Genomic DNA, 20,911 nt, shown 5'->3' with positions numbered 1-20,911 from the left:
AAAAGAGCAGTGGAAGGAGAATGTTAGCACAGCTAAGTATGGATAACTTAGGGCCGCTGGTAAGGAAGTTCTTAGCTTGGGATGCTGAATAGACTCTTCATTTAGGTGAGACAAGCTCTCCAGGATCTTAATATTCTGACAGGTACCTGAAATGTTTTGTGAATGAAATGGAAAATGTTTGACAAATATTGTCATAAAATTTCAATAGATGATTCATTACTTGAAAGTATGCCATTTCTAATGAGTATGAAATTGCCTTGAAGAAAAAATTTGAAACAAAAGAAGGCAACAGGATTATATGCAAGTTGGTTATGGAACATTTTACATCCAGGAATTATTTATTTAAAGGACATAAAGAGGCCAGAAGGCATTGGTTTGCTGGCTCAGAGAGTAAGGCCAACTCCTACTTTTAACTATTTGAGCACTCTTCAGAACAAAAGTTTTTTTTAAATAAAATTAAGACAAAGGAAAGAAGATTTATATTCAAGTCCTGAAAATTGATAATGCTCTTTTGTTACTTGGGAACAATTTTGGTGAGAAGAAGGTGACTTAACATCAAACAATTTAGCAAAGAGTTGAATTTATTTAAAACATGAAACATGTACATTATATTGTCTTTTAACACTGAAAGGAACATACATACAGAATTAAAGGAATACTATTTTGTTAGTCTTGGCACATTTCATAAAACAAAAGAAAATAAATATTACTTCTTTGGGTAACTGAGTTCAAACTAAAGCCCTATATATATAGTCATTGAATCACTTTTCAGTTTTTCTTCCCAAGAATTGTAAATCATTGAAAGCAAGGAAATTTCTCCTTCTGACAACAAAATACATCAGTAACCTTAGATTACCCACAAAAGCAACTCCCATCTACTGTATCACCAAACTTCTAATATTTATTTTTAGCTTTGTGTAAATAGACATTAAATCCTTGTGCCATCACCATTTTTTTCTTAAAGATGATTGCAGATGACAAAATTAAAGAAAAGATACGGATTTTATTGCTGGGAATTGATTTAAATTCTACTCAGATCAGAGGTCGCCTGTTCTCTCTCTCAAATGGAGGGCAAGATTAAAATGTTTGCAAATCTTGCAAGTACACTGTGAATATTACAGATATGCCTCTGTATATTCTGTGACAGGATCCTTTGCTATCTTCATTTCAACAGCATTTTATTATGAGGCAGGCTAGAAATTCAGACACTGTGAAATGCCAGGAAGATAAGTCACTTTTACTGAACCTGGCAATTAGGTAAGGTAAAGCAGTTGATCCTATATGGTGGTTACTATTAAATCTAGCCAAACCCTTTAGTCTGGGTAACCGAGAAAAGTTCAATTGGCTGCAACATTTGGGATAAACCATTCATTCTTAGACATTGCTTTGGGGAGAGTATTTAGAGGTTTGCTTTAGATCTGAGGCACCTAAGAGTGATTCTCTCTGGTGAGTAAACAAATCGAACCTCTCATTCCCCTGTGAAAAAATATATCACATATAATTCTAGCTGGTCATTTTTGTCTTAAGGGATAGAATTTATTAGTGATGTTGATAAAGAATGAAAGGTTTTTCCCTCGAAGGAGTGGCATGATGTTATTGAGGAGTAAAAGCCTTGAGCTTTCATTAATAGTAAAGAAGTTTGCCATTTTGGAAGACATTTTTATCAAAAGGAAAATATTTAACAGTGATATCTTTTGTCTCCTGGCACAGTGAGACTGGGATGAAGTTTAAAGCTCAGTTTTCTTCCTAGGTTTTCCATTCTTCTGAGAGATTTAGACTTTTGTGCATAGATACATTACGTTGGTGACAGCATCAACAAAGACTTCACAAATTACTAGAATTTGCAGATGTAAATATATACTCTATATTCTGACTTCAGTGAAGGTTCTATGTGAAATACTGATTAATACAAACTGAGTAGCCTCTTAGAAGCTCAGTCACCTATGCTTTCCTTGAAGGTTAGTTAAAGGCAGACATTTGGGTTGCCAAGATTGTGAAATATCCTCATCTGGTGACCTTTAAAATGATCTACATGTTCATATTACAGAGAAGGTTTAGGTATAATTCTGCCAAAGGATCTGACATTTCATTTCATTCCATTGCATTCTATTCCGTATCACTGAACAAACACTCATTATAGCACATGGGTGCTGTGAAGAATACAGAAACCAATCATTTATGAAATCTTGTAGTATTCTTAATGCTGGAGGATTTAAGCCTGATCATGGAGGTTGATCATGAGTCTTATATAAAAGACTCAGGCATTTGCTAGTAGTTCTATAAGTAACAGGAAACCATTATTCGTGAGAAATTAAACTAGAAAGAGCAGCAATTTAGGAAAACTTACCTTAATATTTAAGAAGATATTTTTTGAAGATAAATGAAAGAGCAGAGAAAACAGGAGGCCAGAAAACATGTTACGAGGATATTGCAGAAAGTGTCTAGAGCCTGAATGAAAGCAATGTCAATGAAAATTGTAAACAGGTATAAAGCATTCCGGAGATCAAATCAAAACCAATAGAACTAGATTTAGGAAATGAACAAAAAGCTCAAAATAATAGATTCTGGGACTGGGCAACTGGGACCTGAGAGCTGGAATTAAGAAAATAGGCAGTATAAAAAGAGAAATGCAATAGTTGGAAGAAGGATAAGTGACTCAGTTAAGTCTGACAATGACATAGGATCAAGTAGTGCTTTTAGTGCTTAGCAAGCTCTCTCTCATATTTAGCATGGTTAAAATTACACGTTATTTGTTTCTGCTGTGAGGTTTCATTTTATTTCCTGTCTTTTGCCCTCATAAGTGCTTAATGAAAGTTTCATGGTTATGATGGTAAGGAGGATAAACAATAAAATCCAAAAAAATACTGTGTTATAACCAGAGAGCCAGATTTCTTTTGTGTTTTCAGAGTACTTAGTCAATAGTTGATGCTCAGTAAGTGTTTTTAGAACAGATGTTCTGATAATATTGACTAGTTTTATTTCTCAAACCATCTTCATCATGGTTAACTTTCTGACAAGGGCATGAAATTTTGACAAATTAAAAAGTTGTGTGTACAGCAAAAAAAAAAAATCATAAAGGTGTAGAAAAATATATCTATAAAGTGGCTTACCTGGTGATGTTGTATCTGGTGTCTTCAGTCTCTGACTTTTCTTATTTCCTTCTATCTCTGTTGCATTCCCATATTCAAATATCTTAATAGTGGTAAACCATTGACTATGAAATTGATTTGAGTGGTAGTATTATTATTTTGACATAAATGATTGGAAGTTTATGTAAAGAAAGAACGTCACTTATATAGTCTACATAGTAGTATGTGCATGATATTCAGTTACAGTTTTTTAATCTAATTGAGAAGACTTCTAATTTCCCATAAGCATTCTATTAACAAGCATCATAGTCCAAGGATATATTTGCACAGTAATGCTATAGATTATTAATAATCATGATAAAATGCATGCCCATGTTCTTATTTTACAAATCAAGTGTTTCTAGCAATCAGATTATTATTTAGCTTATTAGAAGTTACTGAGTATTGATTCAGTAACATTACTTAGAATGTCACAGCTTTTTTTTTTCTTCTTTTTTTTTTTTTATTATACTTTAAGTTCTAGGGTACATGTGCACAACGTGCAGGTTTGTTGCATATGTATACATGTGCCATACTAGTGTGCTGCATCCATTAACTCGTCATTCACATTAGGTATATCTCCTAATGCTGTCCCTCCCCCACCCCGGCCACAATAGGACCTGGTGTGTGATGTTCCCCTTCCTGTGTCCAGGTAATGTCATTGTTCAATTCCCACCTGTGAGTGAGAACATGCGGTGTTTGGTTTTCTGTTCTTGCGATAGTGTGCTGAGAATGATGGTTTCCAGCTGCATCCATGTCCCTACAAAGGACACAAACTCATCCTTTTTTATGGCTACATAGTATTCCATGGTGTATATGTGTCACATTTTCCTAATCCAGTCCGTCACTGATGGACATTTGAGTTGATTCCAAGTCTTTACTATTGTGAATAATGCCACAATAAACATACGTGTGCATGTGTCTTTATAGCAGCATACTACTTTGTTTTAAAGTATATCAGTACTGCTACAAAAATTATAGCTGCTGAAGACTCTCTCATCTTAGAGGCACTAACGTTAGTTATTATACTTCATTACTCCTATAATGCTTCCTCTTGAGAAGACATTGACCTCTGCAGCGGGGTTTAAAGCAAGGAAAATAAGGACCCTAATTCTCGCTTACTGAGTTAGTCTCATGTAAAATGTCTCTCTTTTTCTGAACCAGTACTGTAACAATCAATTTCAGTTATTTTGTATAGGTAATACAAAATTAATAATGTAAATAAATTATTTAATTATAAAAAACATTTTAGAATGCATTTTAGGGAAACCTTACAAGAAAGCTAAGACACATATGATAACATGAATTTTAAGGCAATAATTTTCCTCAGCAAATGTATGAATGTATCTTAAAATGCATGACCGTAAATCCAGTCCCATGTTAAAAAATAAGGTTGAATATGATACTTTTTCTGAAGAATATGGAGTACTATCATGTTTAATATTTCTGTTATAAACAGAACTTCTAGTAGATTTCTAGTACTAGTAGATTTAGTACTGCTGGTAAATCTGGTAGTACTCTATTCATTGGAAGTAATGATACTGTATACTTTAACAATTAAAAATCTAAGTCATATCTAGTAAGACGAAAAAAGCACTAAACTATTTTTACATAATGGTCTACAGTTTTGGCACACTGAGGATATTTAATAATTAAAATAGAATGTGATTACCAAGTTATTAGAAATAAATACTGATGCTCAAAAGAGCTATTTCCATGAATCTTACTGTGAAGATGGAAGGATAATGTGACTATGTCAGAAATGAAAGAAAATAAGCATTTCCTCACCACCTGCCAAATCTAAGCACTGTACAAGCTGAATTTAATGTATTATCTCATTTAACTCTAGTAATAAACATGTCTTAGAGTTTTAAAATAGATTGAGGGGTTACATGTACAGGTTTATTACATGGATATATCGTGTAGTGGTGGAGTCTGGGATTTTAATATATCCATTACCTGAATAACGAACACTATACTCAGTAGGTAATTTTTCACCCTTCACCCCACTACCAGCCTTTAATCTTTTGTAGTTTCCAGTTTATATTATTCCACTCTAGATGTCCATGTGTACCCTTTGTTTAGTTTCTTCTTATAAGCGAGAACATAATGCATTTAAGTTTCTGTTTCCCAGTTACTTCACTTAGGATAATGGCCTCTAGTTCCTATTCATGTAGCTTAAAAGATAGGATTTCATAGTTTCTTATCACTGTGTAGTATTCTGTGGTGTGTGTGTATATATATATGCATATATATATATATACACACACATATATACATGTGGATGTCACATTTTCTTTATCCAATCATTTACTGATGGGCACTTAGGTTGTTTCTTTGTTATTGTAAATAGTGCTATGATAAACATACAACTGCAGTGTATTTTTCATGTAACACTTTTTGTTGCTTTTGTTGAGTATATACCCAGTACTAGGATGCAGGATCGAATAGTTGTGTTTTGAGTTCTTTGTGAAATCTCCATACTGTTTTCCATAATGGTTGTACTAACTTACATTCCCACCAAGAGTGTATAAACATTTTCTTTTCTCCACATCCTTGCCAACACCTGTTGTTTTTTGACTTTTTTAATGATAGCTATCCTTTTAAAAAGAATGAGATACTGTCATTTGCAACAGTGTGGATGGAACTAGAGATCATTATGTTAAGTGAAATAAGCCAGGCACAGAAAGACAGCCATATCATTTGTTCTGACTTATTTGTGGGATCCAAAAAAAAAAAAAAAAAACAATTGAGGTCATAGAAACAGAGTAGAAGGATGGTTATCAGAGACTGGGAAGGGTGGTGGAAGGGAAGTGGGGATGGTTATTGGGTACAAAAATTATAGTTAGAACGAAAAGGCATACTATTTGATCATATCATAGGGTAACTATAGTCAATAATAACTTGTACATTTCAAAATAACTGAAAGATTATAATTGGATTGCTTGTAAGACAAAGGACAAATGCTTGAGGTGATAGATACTAAGTTTTCTATGATGCAATTATTTCACGTTGCAGGCCTGTATCAAAACATCTCATGTACCCCACAAATACCCGTACTCTGTACCCACAAATTTTTTAAATGACATTGGAAAAAAAATAATAGCCGTACTGACTGGTGTGAGATATCTCCTTGTGGTTTTAATTTGCATTTCTCTGATGATTAGTGGTGTTGTACGTTTTTTCATATGTTTGTTGGCTGCTTATATATCTTCTTTTAAAACATATCTGCTAGTGTCCTTTGCCTACTTTTTAATGGGTTTATCTATTTTTCTTCTTGTTATTTGTAGATTCTGGATATTAGTTTTTTTGTTAGATGTATAGTTCCGAATTGTTTTCCATTCTATAAGTTGTCTGTTCATTCTGCTGATCATTTCTTTTGATGTTCAGATGATTTTTAAATTAAGCTCCATTTGTCTATTTTTGTTTTTATTTTTGAGTACTTAGTCATAAATTCTTTGCGCAGGCCAGTGTTAAGAACAGTTTTTCCTAGATTTTCTTCTAGGATTTTTATATTTTCAGGTCTTACGTTTAAGTCTTTAATCCATTTTGAGTTAATTTTTGTATATGGTGATACATGGCCCAGTTTCATTCTTCTGCTTATGACTATCCAATATTTACAGCACAATTTATTGAATAGGACGGTGTATATATACTTTTTTTTACTTTGTTGAATATTCATTTGTCATAGGTATATGGTTTTATATGTGGGTTCTTAATTTGGTCAAATCAACCTATATGTATATGTTTTTATACCAGTATCCATGCTGTTTTGGTTACTGTAGCCTTGTAGTATAATTTGAAGTCAGGTAATGTGATGCCTTCAACTTTATTCTTCTTGCTTAGCATTGCTTTGACTATTTGGGCTTTTTCTGATTCTCTATGTATTTTAGTATTTTTTTCTAATTCTGTGGAAAATTATGTTGGTAATTTATAAGGACTTTGTTCAATCTGTAGATTGCTTTGGGCAGTGTGGCTATTTTAACAATATTGATTCTTCCAATCCATGAGAAGGAAGAATCCATTTGTTTGTGTCATCTATGATTTATTTCATTGATGTTTTGTAGTTCTCCTTGTAGAGATCTTTCACTTTTTTGCTTAAAGGCATTTCTAGGTTTTTTTGTTTTGTTTCTTGTTTTTTTTGTAGTTGTTGTAAATGAGATTGAGTTCTTGATTTTGTTCTCAGCTTGATCATTATTGGTGTATAGAAAAGCCACCAATTTTGTACATTGATTTCATATCCTGAAACTGTACTGAAGTCATTTATCAAATATAGGGGCCTTTTAGAGGAGTCTTTAGGGTTTTCTAGATATAAAATCCTATAATCAGTGAAGAGAAGTCATTTGACTTTCTTTTTCCCAATTTGGATACCTTATATTTCTTTCTCCTGCCTGATTGCTCTAGCTAGGGCTTCCAGTACTATGTTGAATCGGAGAAGTGAAAATGGGTATCCTTGTCTTGTTGTAGTTCTTGGGGGAGACAGGTGCTCTCAACATGTTCCTGTTCAGTACAGTGTTGGCTCTTGGTTTGTCATATATGACTTTTGTTATTTTGAGATCTGTTCCTTCTATGCCTAGTTGTTGAGGGTTTTTACCATGGGGAGATGCTGGATTTTATCAAATGCCTTTTCTGCATCTATTGAGATGATCCTGTGGTTTTTGTTTTTATTTCTGTTGATCTGGTGAATCACATATATTGATCTGCATATGTTGAACCATCCCTACATACCTGGAATAAAGCTCACTTTATTGTCATGTATTATCTTTTTGATACGCTTTTGCATTTGGTTTGCCCGTATTCAGTTGAGAATTTTTGCATCTGTGTTCATCAGGGATATTGGCCTGTGGTTTCCATTTTGTTGTGTCCTTACCTACCTTTGGTATTAGGGTGATACTGGCTTCATAGAATGAGTTAGGGAGAATTTCCTCCGGTTTGATTTTTTGCAACAGTTACAGTAGGATTGGTACCAGTTCTTTGCATGTCTGGTAGAATTTGGCTGCATATGTCTGGTCCTGGGCTTTATTTTTTGGGGAGATATTTTATTACTGATTCAGTTTCACTATTTGTTATTGGTCTGTCCAAGAATTTTGCTTCTTGTGGTTCAATGTTGGGAGTTGATATGTATCCAGGAATGTATTCACTTCCTCCAAATTTTCTAATTTGTGTACCTAGAGATGCCCCTAGTAGTCTCTGATAATCTTTTGTATTTCTATGGTATCAGTTGTAATGTCACATTTATCATCTCTGACTTTGCTTATTTGATTCCTCTATTTTTTCCTTGGTTAATCTAGCTAGTAGTCTATTAATTTTGTTTATCTTTTCAAATAACTTTAATTTTTTAATTTTTCCATTTATTATCTCGGTTTCATTTAGTTCTGCTCTGATCTTTATTTCTTTTTTTGGGGGGGGGCAGCTACTCTGATCACTCAATTTATGTCGTGGAAACTTTGAACATTGACCGGTTGCTTTCTGGCCTTATTACACATTATCCGGAAATTTCCACTGCCTTGCATTCCTAGGTTAATTCCATTAGGCTCATGAAACCTGTATCTTCTATGATTTAAAAAAAAAAAATTTTAATAGTTTTTTCGGCCAGACGCAGTGGCTCATGCCTGTAATCCCAGCACTTTAGGAGGCCAAGGTGGTTGGATCACAAGGTCAAGAGCTCGAGACCATCCTGGCCAACATTGTGAAACCCCGTCTCTACTAAAAATACAAAAATTGACTGGGCGTGGTGGCAGGCACCTGTAGTCCCAGATACTTGAGTGGCTACGGCAGGAGAATCGCTTGTACTCGGGAGGCTGAGGTTGCAGTCAGCCAAGATCGCGCTACTGCATTCCAGCTTGGTGACAGAGCAGATCTTTGTTATTTCTTATCTTCTGCTAGCTTTGGGTTTGGTTTGTTCTTGTTTTCTAGTTCCTTGAAATACAATATTAGGTTGCTAATTTTAGATCTTTCTATCTTGGTGTAGGCATTTAATGCTGTAAATTTCCATCTTAGCACTGCTTCTGTTGTATCCCAGAGGTTGAGGTATGTTATGTGTGTCTCTTCATTTGTTTCAAAAAGTTTTAATTTCTTCCTTGATTTCATTGTCCAAAGATCATTCAGGAGCGGGTTGTTTAATTTCCATGTATTTGTATAGATTTAAGGAGTCTTCTTGATATTCATTTCTAGTTTTATTCCACTGTGTTTCAAGAAGATGCTTGATATGATTTTGATTTTTAAAAATGTGTTAACCACCTTGTGGCCTAGCCACAATTTTCAATTTTTGATAATGATCCATGTGCAGATGAGAATAATGTACATTCTGTAGTCGTAGAATAGAGTGTTCTATAAATGTCTGACCTGGAAGGATATTAATCCTTGATTTTGATTTTACAGACAAATAAATGTGTTCAAAGAGTTTAAGGAGTTGTTCAAGGTAACTTCAGTAGTAATTGGTAGATTCTGATTTTAACTTTAACCTGTCTGCCTTTGAACCGAGACCATTTCTGTCCGTTTTGAGATTCCAGTGAAGCTTGACTCCAGCTGAGATCCTAGAGACTAGAACAAATGCAGAGAAGTGGCAAAGAGATTTGAAGATGTTGTGGCACTTGGTTTCACAGGATTGGGGATGTCTGGATAGAAGGTACAGAGACTGAGTGCATATGAGTCTTCAAACGTAGAGTAAGCAGTAGTGGTAGCTACGCCTTAAATACTCAGAATCAAAATGCTTAATGAGATAATTCATCACCATTAATCCTGTAGTTCTTTCTTTAAAATAGAGGTAGAAGGGACTATAAGGGAAACAGGAACATAGGCTTATGATAAGCATGGCAGTAGTGTCTGAGCAGGAGGATAATCATTGGAACTGAATTTCACAACTATATTCTGTTTAGCAGCACAATGCATATCATTTCCTCTGTGCTCTGCCTGAAACTTTCTACCCCATCTCTCTCCCAATAATCTTGTTCTTTTATTTTTCAATAAGTATTTTCAGTAAAGGCATTTTATAATTATTTATTCAATGTTACTGGTTTTTACTTTGATCTGATTTTAATTCTGTATATGTAGAATGTGTAGGTGGGTGCATGCATGGATTGTAGAAAGAGTAGGAAAGGCATGAGAGTTTTGGGCTACCATTTGGTGATTAGGGACTGTCCTCACTCCATGACATATGTCTGACCATGCAAATTTTTCTATGATACCATCAGATCAGGTAGTTCGAACCTACTTTTGTTAATGTAGTATAAATAGAATTGGAAGTTCAAGTATTATTTAAGGATTTAACATTTAACTGTGTGTTTCTCCAGACCTTAAAACTTTGCTGTAACTTCAGCAATTCTTTTCATGACTTTTAAAAAATCACATTTTTTTTCTGTACTTATGATGTCTATTAGAAAGGATGATAGTCAGAATGTATTAGATGAGGGTAAAATAGATAAGTATTAGATTATTACAGTTCAGTTTAAAATATTTGATATAAATATGGCTAAATATGAATTCTTTCAATGAATTAGATGCTAATATTTTTGGAATTTATACTGTTTTCCAGGCAAAATGTGAAACAATTTGACCTTATTCAATCTTCTTAACCACATAAAGAAAGAGGCAGTTTTGTTATCTCAATTTTGAAATTAGGAAGCTGAGGCTTGGTGTGGTTGATGACTTTCTCAAAGTCACGTGGTTGGTTATTGATGCTTCCAGGAATTACACATAGAAAATCTGATTTCAGATGCTACACTTTTGCCTACAGTTTTACTGTCTCCTCAAAGTCATGCGCAAGTTTCGGTCAATCTATTTCATCCTATGTCCTTTTCCATATGTAGGGGTACATTAATTGTCTACTTTATTTTTAAAACAGTTTCTTTTCATATTTATTGAGTCCCCTTCAGGCTATAGAGAAACATTTAGTGTGCTTTTATAGTCTTTCAAATCTCTCCATTGAAACAGTCTTTCAGAACCCCCATTTGGTAGCTTAGGAGTTGGCAGAAACATAAACATTCATTTCTAACAAAAAGATAAAATCAATGTGTTCTGATATAAGGACTAATAAAGATATTCAATCACATTTAAGTAAGTGAATATCAAAAGCTTTTCTAGGGGAGCCTGTTGGGAAAGATTATTTAAAATATTCAGCAAATTTATAACAAAGTTACATACCATAAATAGATCTTCATGGAAAGCTAGACAATACTGTGACCAGCCAGGCTTAGCAAAGTGAATATTTCACTGCAAATGAAATTGAAAGTCATTTCCAGATCATTTCATTCAGGCTGGCAAGGGATATAGAGCCTAGCCCAGTGTAGAGGTGGTAGAAAGAATGGGGCATAGAGGAAAAGAGAGTGAAAAAAATAAATTACCTGCCACCCCATCATTTCCCAAGAAATCCTAACACTTTCTGATTTGTACTTGAAGTTTTTATTTAGAAAAAAGTCAATTCCGGTCCAGATGTCTTGCATTATAATGATCATTAGTATCTAGGGATTTTTTTGTTCATGAGACAGCTTTTTAAAGATACTACTTTCCTAGATGTTACACTCATCTGTATTCCTAGAACCTTCTGAATTCTTAATGTCCTTTGCAAATTTTATGTTTGCTACAATTTTTTTCTCATTAGTCTTTCATTATGTGTGCATTTATTTAGATAAACTAGCAACTACTTAATATTTATAATTAAACATCTAAATATATTAATTTTAAAGTCATTTTTGGAGACAATAGATGGCCTTCGAATTCATGATGAACACGTGGTCTGTGTTGTTTCTAGTGGGGGGGGGGTGTGCGTGTGTAGGACCTGCAAGTACTGGCAATGTGCTGTTGGTTATTCAGTGAAGTGGGAGTAGTAGTTTAAAAAAAAAAAACCAAAAAAAAACTCTACATATAGGTAACAGCTGTTCTTTCCTGTTTCTGGTAGCTGAGTCTATGCTATGGCCAAAAGAAATAAGTAAAACAAAAGCTTCTCACATCGAATTTACAGGAGACCCAACCTTGTTTTTGTTTTCTGTTATGCTACCTTTCTATTCATTATTGCTCTTCACCTTTAAACATCAGACCAAAAATTTCCCTAGCCTTACATAATTCCATGTCTTTATTTCCTAAGTATTATTTTACATGTGTGCTAAGAAAGGGTAAAATAGCATAAGTCTAGAGTAAACACTGAAGTGGCTCTCCAGTGGTTATTCTAAGCCACTTTGAAAACCAACTTTGACATGGACAAGAGCCAGAAGAATTTGGTATCACTGATGGCATTTAAAAGAAGTACAAGAAAAGTCATGTTTAAATAATAAAATCGGGAACATGTACTGAGGGAGTAACAAATTTTGTTAAACCCTTTAACTAGAGACTTACTTACAAGAAATACTATTTTTCACAGAGGTGTAACAAAAACTGTTTATCAAATCTCAGCATTCTTAATGTTAAATCTCACTGTTGGCCTTTTCTCTTGTCATAAAGAGAAAAATACATTATTTGACATTCGAGAACAAACATCAGTAACATTTGTATCTATCTAATAATGGTAACGAAATTTAATTAGGAACATGATAGATTTTGGAAATCTGGTGTTACAAAAGCATTCCTTTAATAAAATAATGAAAATAAATGCGTAATAAAATACCTAGTATGTATGTATACATGTGTGTGTGCAATCTGGAAGCTTTTAATAAAGAAAAACATATTTTAACAATATTATATTACAATATTTTAATTTGAAGGTATTTTCTGATAGACAAATGTTTTTGTGTACTTCTCTGGTGATACATCTATATTTGGAAATAATTTGGCTCATATTTCAGGCTTAATTAGCAAATCAAGTATAAATCTCCATTGTATAAATTCATCTATGAAAAACTCAAATCCGTAAGAAGTCAATATTTAAAATTTTAATTAAATATAGCCTCATAACACTGTAGCGTATTATTTTTTTTAAATGCTCTTGAGAATCCATGTCTTTCCAACTAGAGAAGCAGGGAGGCATTCTTTACCCCAGTGATCAAGGCCTTTATTCATGGATTCCTACATTGGCAGAACAATTGAACTTTTTAACTCCAGCTTTGTATGTTTGGCATTTCTGCTACTTGTAAGAATCAGTGTTAAAACAAAACAAAACAAAACCAAAAAAACCCTGGACGTTGGATAGTTTATAATCTGTATTTTGCTGATATTAAGGAGATTAGCTAATGGTGTGATATTCACTAATATTTATTTTGCATTTGAAGTCTGAGAAAATAAGAGATACGCTTACAGTTTTACCATAGCTTTTGTCTTACAGCTATTTAGTGTGTTCAGAAAAGTCAGTTTAATCTTTTTTAGTTTAATTCCTGATTAGCTGAGAAAGAAGAGATATAATTTTAAAAAGTCATAGAGAAGAGATACTGGAAATAACATTAAATCAAAAGCAGCTTATGCAAATCTACTCCAGTACTCTGGATTCTTCAACATTCTTAGTCACTGTAGAGAGCCTTTTCCTGCTCCTTTATTTCCTTCTACTCGCCATAAGTCGAGACGGTTCTTGTGTTTGGTTTTAATGCTATCATCTCACAATTCGCTTTAGTGGTACTTTGTGTTAGCAGTTCTGCCAAGCATAAAATATAAACCCTTGATAAATATGGCAAGAATGCCATTTCGATTATAAAACAAATAGGAAAATGAAACAAAATCAGAACAACTAAGTAATGGAGAAAATAGTACATTTGATCACATATGCTTTAAAAGACTCAGTATGAGTTGGATTCATTCCATGGATCAAACAGTGTTTTTCTTACATTTCTTAACTAAAATATATTAAAATTGTGAAAAAGCAATTTACATGTAAAAATGAAAACTATGGCATTATTTACTTGTAATTTTGTAATATATGTAATTATATATACTCATAATGAAGGACAGAAAAGAATTTGCTAAATTCAGAAAACCAAATTATGATACTTTGGCCACCAAATTATCATTTTAATTATTATTTGAAACATTCCTGGCTGACACATTTAAAATGTTCCCAGTCCTGTCTTATGTAACTCAGAAAACACAGATTCAACATGACTGTCAAGGACAACTCTGAATTTTAATGTTTCCATTTTTGGCCTCATGGCAGAAAGAGTTTTATTAACCATTATAAGCTCTGGAATGTCAAAGGCGTGATAGGCAGTATAGATTCCACACACAAAATAGATGCATAGTCATTTTATTCTAAATTGCTTCACTTGAAAATGTAGCATGAAAATCTAGAGAGACGAAGTAAAAAGAAGTGATTTTATAGTGTTCTAAAATGTTGAGGCTTGGAAAATATGAAGCCTAGGATAAAAATGCTCATGCACTTGAGATTATGATTCAGCCATCCTAATAAGTTCCCTTCCACCTGCCATAGAGTTTGAATACCTAAGAGCTAGACTGATAGGTGCTAAGCACTGTTGTTTTGCAAGTAGGGACAGCATGTTTGCCAGAAAGTAACAGGAAATGTCCCAAACTTGTTTCTCCACTCTTGTGTTATATAACAAAATGTTCTAAGAAGCAAACTAGTTGGCTAGAAGTCTCAAATAGCTATTCAGAGAAATCCCAATAATAATAATTAGTGTAACAGGGTAAAGTCTTAAGGGATCTGGAGCACCCAGGCAAGATATCTTGGTTCTAGAGCAGCCTCCTTTGTTTACCCCTAATTTATTCCTGTGTTTACCCCTGTTCATCATTACAAAATAATTGTACATCATGTTTCTAAAAAGATTGGAAATACTATTTTGTGACAGCCTCACTTAATAGGGGGAAATGATTTTTTCAGAGCCACATTTGTTAAGTTAGAAAGCCAAGATGTGAATTAGGCTGGTTTTACCCCAGGGTTCAGTTGAGACCAAGTGGGTATTTTCTGTTGAGATTAGTGTAATTGTGATTACACTAAAAATCACTAATTCTTCCTACTATATTGTAATCTTTGTGCAATCAGGAAGGAACAAACTCATCTGTGCATATTTTCCCCAAACCCCCACATGGCACCATTTATCTGACAAATGTTCATTGATCTTTATTTGCTTGTAATACATAGTGAGAAGGACAGAGGGCATCTCTGTTCTGGTGGATTGCATATGATGGTTAAGTAGAGACAAAAGGACTAACTGATACATAAGACATTATGAGTAGTGACAATGCTATGATTTTAAAAATGACAGAAATAGCAAATTACTAGGGAGGAACGTTGGATAGCTTGCTCATGAAAAGCTGCTCTGGGTAGGTAATACTTACATTGAGTCCTGAATGATAAAGAGATTATTTAAAGATCTGGAGGAAAAGCAATCCCGGTAGAGGGAACAGCTTGACACATTTTTGGAAGAGAGAGAAAGCAAGTTGTTCTGAAACAGTGTGAGGGCAAGAATGGTATACAGTCAGATTGGTGAGGTAGGCAGGTGCTAGATCATATAGGAATTTCAGGTAAAGAAGTTAAATTTTCTTTCTTAGTATGATAGGAGTCTATTGGTTTTTATAAATAGGAGTGACATCTGATTTGTAGTTGGAGCAGAAGAGAAAGAACCAGTAAAGGAGCTAAAAAATAGCACATAGGCCAGGTGCAGTGGCTCACATCTGTAATCCCAGCACTTTGGGAGATTGAGGTGGGTGAATCACCAGAGGTCAGGAGTTTGAGAGCAGCCTGGCCAACGTGGAGAAATCCCGTCTCTACTGAAAATACAAAAATTTAGCTGGGTGTGGTGGTGTGCACCTGTAATCTCAACTACTCAGGAGGCTGAGGCAGGAGAATCCCTTGAACCTCGTAGGTGGAGGTTGCAGTGAGCCGAGTTCGCGCCATTTGCACTCCACCCTGGGTGACAGAGTGAGACTCCGTCTCCAAAATATAGAAAAAAAAGTAGCACATAGTTAGGAGGGTGATCAAGAGAGGGTGTCAAGAATGTGGGAGTGGTCAATTAGGTTAGTAATCAACATGTCAAGTAAGATGCTATAACAAATGGTTATTGAATTTAGGACATGAAAGTTGATAGTGTCCTTTACAAAAGGTATTTCAGTGGGATAGTGGGCAAAGTGAATAGTAAGATAAATATATGGAGACAGTAACTGTAGGAAACTTTTTTTTTCTTTTCAATAAAGAGGAACACATAGGAGGATAGCAGCAGGACAGGTTTGTTTGATCAAGAGTTCGTTTTATTTTTATGGTAATGGAGAACTTCAGTAGAGAAGAAGAGCCTGAAAATGCCAGAAGTGCTGATAGTTTCAGGAGAAAAGTCTTGAAAAGGAGAAAGGGAGTGGGACGAGAAGCAGAACATCCTACAGTACCTTTCTTAACATTAGTCTTCTTTATATACTTTCCAGTTAAATTGACAATAGAAACATATAAATTTTGCTGAGCATCGTAGCAGAAAATTTACTTGGAATGTTTCTAGTTTAATAAAAAATAGGATTACCTGAGATGTAGCAGAAATAAATTTCACCATTTGAGAGCAAATGATTTCAACATACATGTAAGACTATTATTTTAATTTCTTTTAAAAACATTTTATCTTTCAGGTGCTTCAAGAAGATCTAGAACAAGAACAAGTCAGGGTCAATTCTCTCACTCACATGGTGGTGGTAGTTGATGAATCTAGTGGAGATCACGCAACTGCTGCTTTGGAAGAGCAACTTAAGGTCAGATTATTTTGTTTAGCTAACTAAATATGTTGTTTAAAAGAAGTATACCTTGAAAAGTATTTTAAAAATTTAGAATGCAATTTATATATTAAAATACTGAGAATACAGTATGTTTGTTAAAAATAATTCAAATTATTTTCTATTTGTGGAAATTACCATTTCATTCATTGTACACTATTTGCTTACATGAGTTTCCTGGACTGGGGAAACATAAATGGATATCCATTTTTTAAATTATATTGAATCACATATATTAGATAACTAGTCTGAGGCATGCTGTTTAATATTTATGTCCTCTTCAAGCCTACAGCCTAAAAGGACAAAGATAAAAAACAAGAAAAATTACATTTAATTAAATAATGAAACATTGAATGCTTTCACTATATTTATTCCGGGAAGCCTTAAGTTGTAGTCTTTATGAGAGTATAGCAGAATGTTTAAGTCATGGGATTCTGATTGAAGTAGATATTTAGCCTTTTAAGCCCTCTTCCTACCTGAGTTGTAGTAGTTATGCTTTTAGAAACACATCCAGTACATTTTAACAAAAGATGATGTAGATATTTTCACATTTTTGTATTTTTTTCCAAATGGAGAACAATAAAGTTGTACTGTTAAAAAAAATTGATAGATATATGTACATATACCAAAACATCAGCATTAGGGAAAATATAACAGTTTATTATTTTGAATAATTATACAATTGTGAGTGTGTGTGTGTGTGTGTGTGTGTGTATATATATGTGTGTGTGATATTTATTGTAGAAAAATAAACCTCTACTGTAAAAAAGTTTCAATGGGGTTTGTACACATATACCAGAACATCAATATTAAGGGAAAACACATTAATTTATTGTTTAGAGTAATTACACATACACATATATAACTATAGATTGTATTTGACACACTCATTCTGACCACCAAATGCTTGCCTTTCCTTTGTGACAAAAGTAAAAGTGATATGTCCAAGAATCCAATCAATGTGGGTTTAAATGGCTTTATTAGCCCAAAGTAGTACTAAACATAGTTTCTCCTACCTAATCTATAACACGCTTTCTTAAAGCCTTATCTCTGCTTTCTTCTCTTTTTGTGTGAGGTGTGTTTTTTTTTTTTATTCCAGTGAAATGTCATTTCCTCAGGTTACTACTTTAGACTGCTAATCTCCAACAATGTTATCTCATTCTCCATCATTAAATGACAAAGGGAAAATCTTTTGACCAAATAGGTTGGACATGGCTAGAACAGAGCATTTCATATATACTGGTGATTCATGTTAATTGCTTGTGTTTCAATGAAGTTTCAGGGATCTAAAAAACTTATGTCCCTAGATTTTATATATATTATCAAATATATGATCCTTTATATTATATATATACCCACACACTCATAATAAGCTAAAGTGCTATGCTTTAAAGAATTCCATAATTCTGATACAATAGTAACTAATTGCAGATGGGTAAAAATCTAATACTCAGTATTTACCAGAAATTTTCAATTAATATTAAATAAGGCTGGGAAGCAGGGGTTGAAGGGAGGTTACTGGTTAAAAAAATACTTAAACGCAGACATTGTTCTAAGGCATAGAGTATTTCCATTTAAAATAACAATTCAAAGCTCCCATTTCATCATTAGCTGACCCAGTGCAAATAGCTTTTCAATATAATTCATCCAAGGTGATGCTTGTGTGGTTAAGACATCTTGAAAAACAGTCCACAGAACTCACAGATGGTTGTGTGGTGGCCCTAAACTCTTCTGTATTCGTTTTCTTACTTGCTTTCATTTTCACCTTATTTTCTGCCTTTATTTCTTTGGCCCAAAGGCAGCTACTAAATATCGGTACATGTATTGATTATCCCTAATTTGCATAAACTCTATCTGCATTTCTCCGTGATTGCATACCTCTTTAATGGCTACTGCCTTCCAGCCTCCTCTTTTCTCTTCCATCTCTTTTCCTCTTTTGATGTTCTCATTTTGCCTCTAAATAGGGCTTTAGTGTCATATGACTTTAAGATAATCTAGACTAGTGTTTAAAAGGGCAGCATTAATAGGAATCAAGTGGAGAGAAAGCCCTTGCTGTAACTTTTCTTTCTTTCTCCATCCTATCAGTTCCCTCAGTCCCAAAGGAATCCATGCTTGAATTCTATACCTTATTTAACCATTGGCTGGAATTGTCCTGGAATGCTCTGCTTTCATTTGACTTTGAAACAGAGATGATTCTTTCTTAGGTTCTTTGCAAGTCATATGATCTTGTCTTACCTAGTTTAATTTTTAAAAGCAAGAAGAGGAGGAAGAGAAGATGGTAGAGAAGGAGGAGTAAGGAGAAATCATAAAGTATTAAAAGATCGATAAAGTATAAAAACATAAAAAAACATAAATTTAAAACAAATACCCTGGGTATGTGATAATTCTAGGGTAACTTCAGGGATTATGGACTATAATATGTTTCATACCGGACTGAGAGGGATTCTGGTAGAAGTAATTAGAAAAATTATAGGAAAGAGAAACAGGTATACGGATCCCCTAAAAGAAAAACAATCATCAGGAATTAGAGAAGGATTTTAGCAGGCTTTTTGTTAGAGCAGGGTCTGGCTATCCATAACTTATTCCCCAAAACTTATTAGTGTTGAGTGCCCATCCCACACCTTCTCTTCCTTCTCCCCCTTCTCCCTGGCATCCCACATCACCACAATGCCTTCATTCATTGCACTACAATTCTGTTGAAATGCCGTCCAGAAGCTCAAAAAGGATAGCCAGCTGTCTTTAGTAAAGTGGTACAGATGGGGGAAACTAGGAAGGGAAGTCCCCATTTAGTCCAATAAGGAAGAGAGATGCATACTTAGCACTCTGAGTTAGAACTCTAAGAATACTTCCAATAGAATATATCTCCATGTATTGATTTATTCTGTGAATTCTATTATGATGATATGTTAGGATTTCTCTAACTTGAAAATACTTTTAGAGTCTTCTTTGGAAAAGGTTTGAAGAAAACCAAAGACAGGTCAGACATATGTGCTTAGGGATTCTGAAAGATGACATAGCTTATGAAGTGCAATATTCTGAAAAGTGCATTCTCTGATAATTAAATTCTCTCTCTCAAAGGTTCAGCTTGTCCCTCAGCAATGTTACCACAGGTTAGAGTCTTGTCCTTAACTTCAGAGGCTTCCAGGATGTCAGTGCCTAGAGAGTCTGTTTTGTAGGCAGTGATGCCAGTGAACTAATTTTATTGAGAGATATTTTTATAAACTAAATTTAAAAACTAAAATTGGTCATTTATATAGTCTTCAGTCTTAGAGGTCATTACCACATCTCTTTCTAAGCATTCCACATCCCATTTTAATTTTTTTCAACAAATACTTGTTATGTTCTTACTGTGTCCCAGGGATTGTGTTGGGTAACCAGGTAAGACAGTGAAAAAAAGAGAATTTGTCACTATCTACCCTGGTTGGGATGGATGATTTGAGAGCCTACTGCCTTCCTCGGAACCCTGGAACAATGGTGACAATATCTCAGGCTCCCTCTTTGAAACAGAATGCTAATTCTTTGTCATCCATGGTCACTATGATAGGCAGGTAGGTATGGGAACTACTGTCTTTCTATATTGGTACATGCAATCCAATATAGAAAATAGACAATAAAGTATATTTTAAAATGAGCAAATGTTAAAGGATGGATGCAACTTACTTATAAAGGCAATAAATAAGCTTTTGTGACAGGAAATTATTCTGACTTAAACTGAAGTTTGAAGGCAATAGATGATTGCTGAGGAAAGTGATATTTAAGCAAAGATCTCAATAATAGATTGGAGGAAAATGGATAAAGTGTGCATGTAAGTGTCATGGGATCCTTGGATGTCACTTTGCCAGCCAGAAACCTCTGTGGCAGGCAGCATCTCTGCCTGGGTTTTGCTTGTGCCCGCTGGGCTCCTTCCACCCACTCAGCCTGGAAGGCTGTGCTTGGCTTGCACTACTACCCCAGATCCCATGCCTGCCAAGGGCAAGCCAGGCACAGAGCAGCAAGAAGTATGTGAGCAAGCACAGGGTCTGGTCACTGTGCACAGCCAAGCATGCCAGCTGCAGTGGAAGGCAGCTCCAGGTGCCAATACAGGTGGCAGCTCCATGTGAAGCTGTGGCTGGACCAGATGTACCACAAGTAGCTTCTGTAGGAACCAATGTCTGGACAGG

At 34.5% G+C, this 20,911-nt stretch overlaps 1 protein-coding gene across 14 annotated transcripts in view; it reads left to right on the top strand.

The window, feature by feature from the left end:
- The window catches only part of DMD (dystrophin), a 2,269,491-nt gene that overhangs the window by 723,792 nt on the left and 1,524,788 nt on the right, over window positions 1-20,911 (top strand). For all 14 annotated transcript variants that reach the window (XM_050777140.1, XM_050777144.1, XM_050777148.1 and 11 more), the window contains one exon: window positions 16,611-16,730. In XM_050777140.1, the coding sequence (XP_050633097.1) occupies window positions 16,611-16,730 (120 nt within the window). The remainder of the gene's footprint in view (window positions 1-16,610; window positions 16,731-20,911) is intronic.

This window comes from Macaca thibetana, chromosome X (assembly GCF_024542745.1).
Source record: "Macaca thibetana thibetana isolate TM-01 chromosome X, ASM2454274v1, whole genome shotgun sequence".
Taxonomy (NCBI): domain Eukaryota; kingdom Metazoa; phylum Chordata; class Mammalia; order Primates; family Cercopithecidae; genus Macaca; species Macaca thibetana.
The sequence above is the reverse complement of the archived record's forward strand: the minus strand, read 5'-3'. Positions and strand labels throughout refer to the sequence as shown.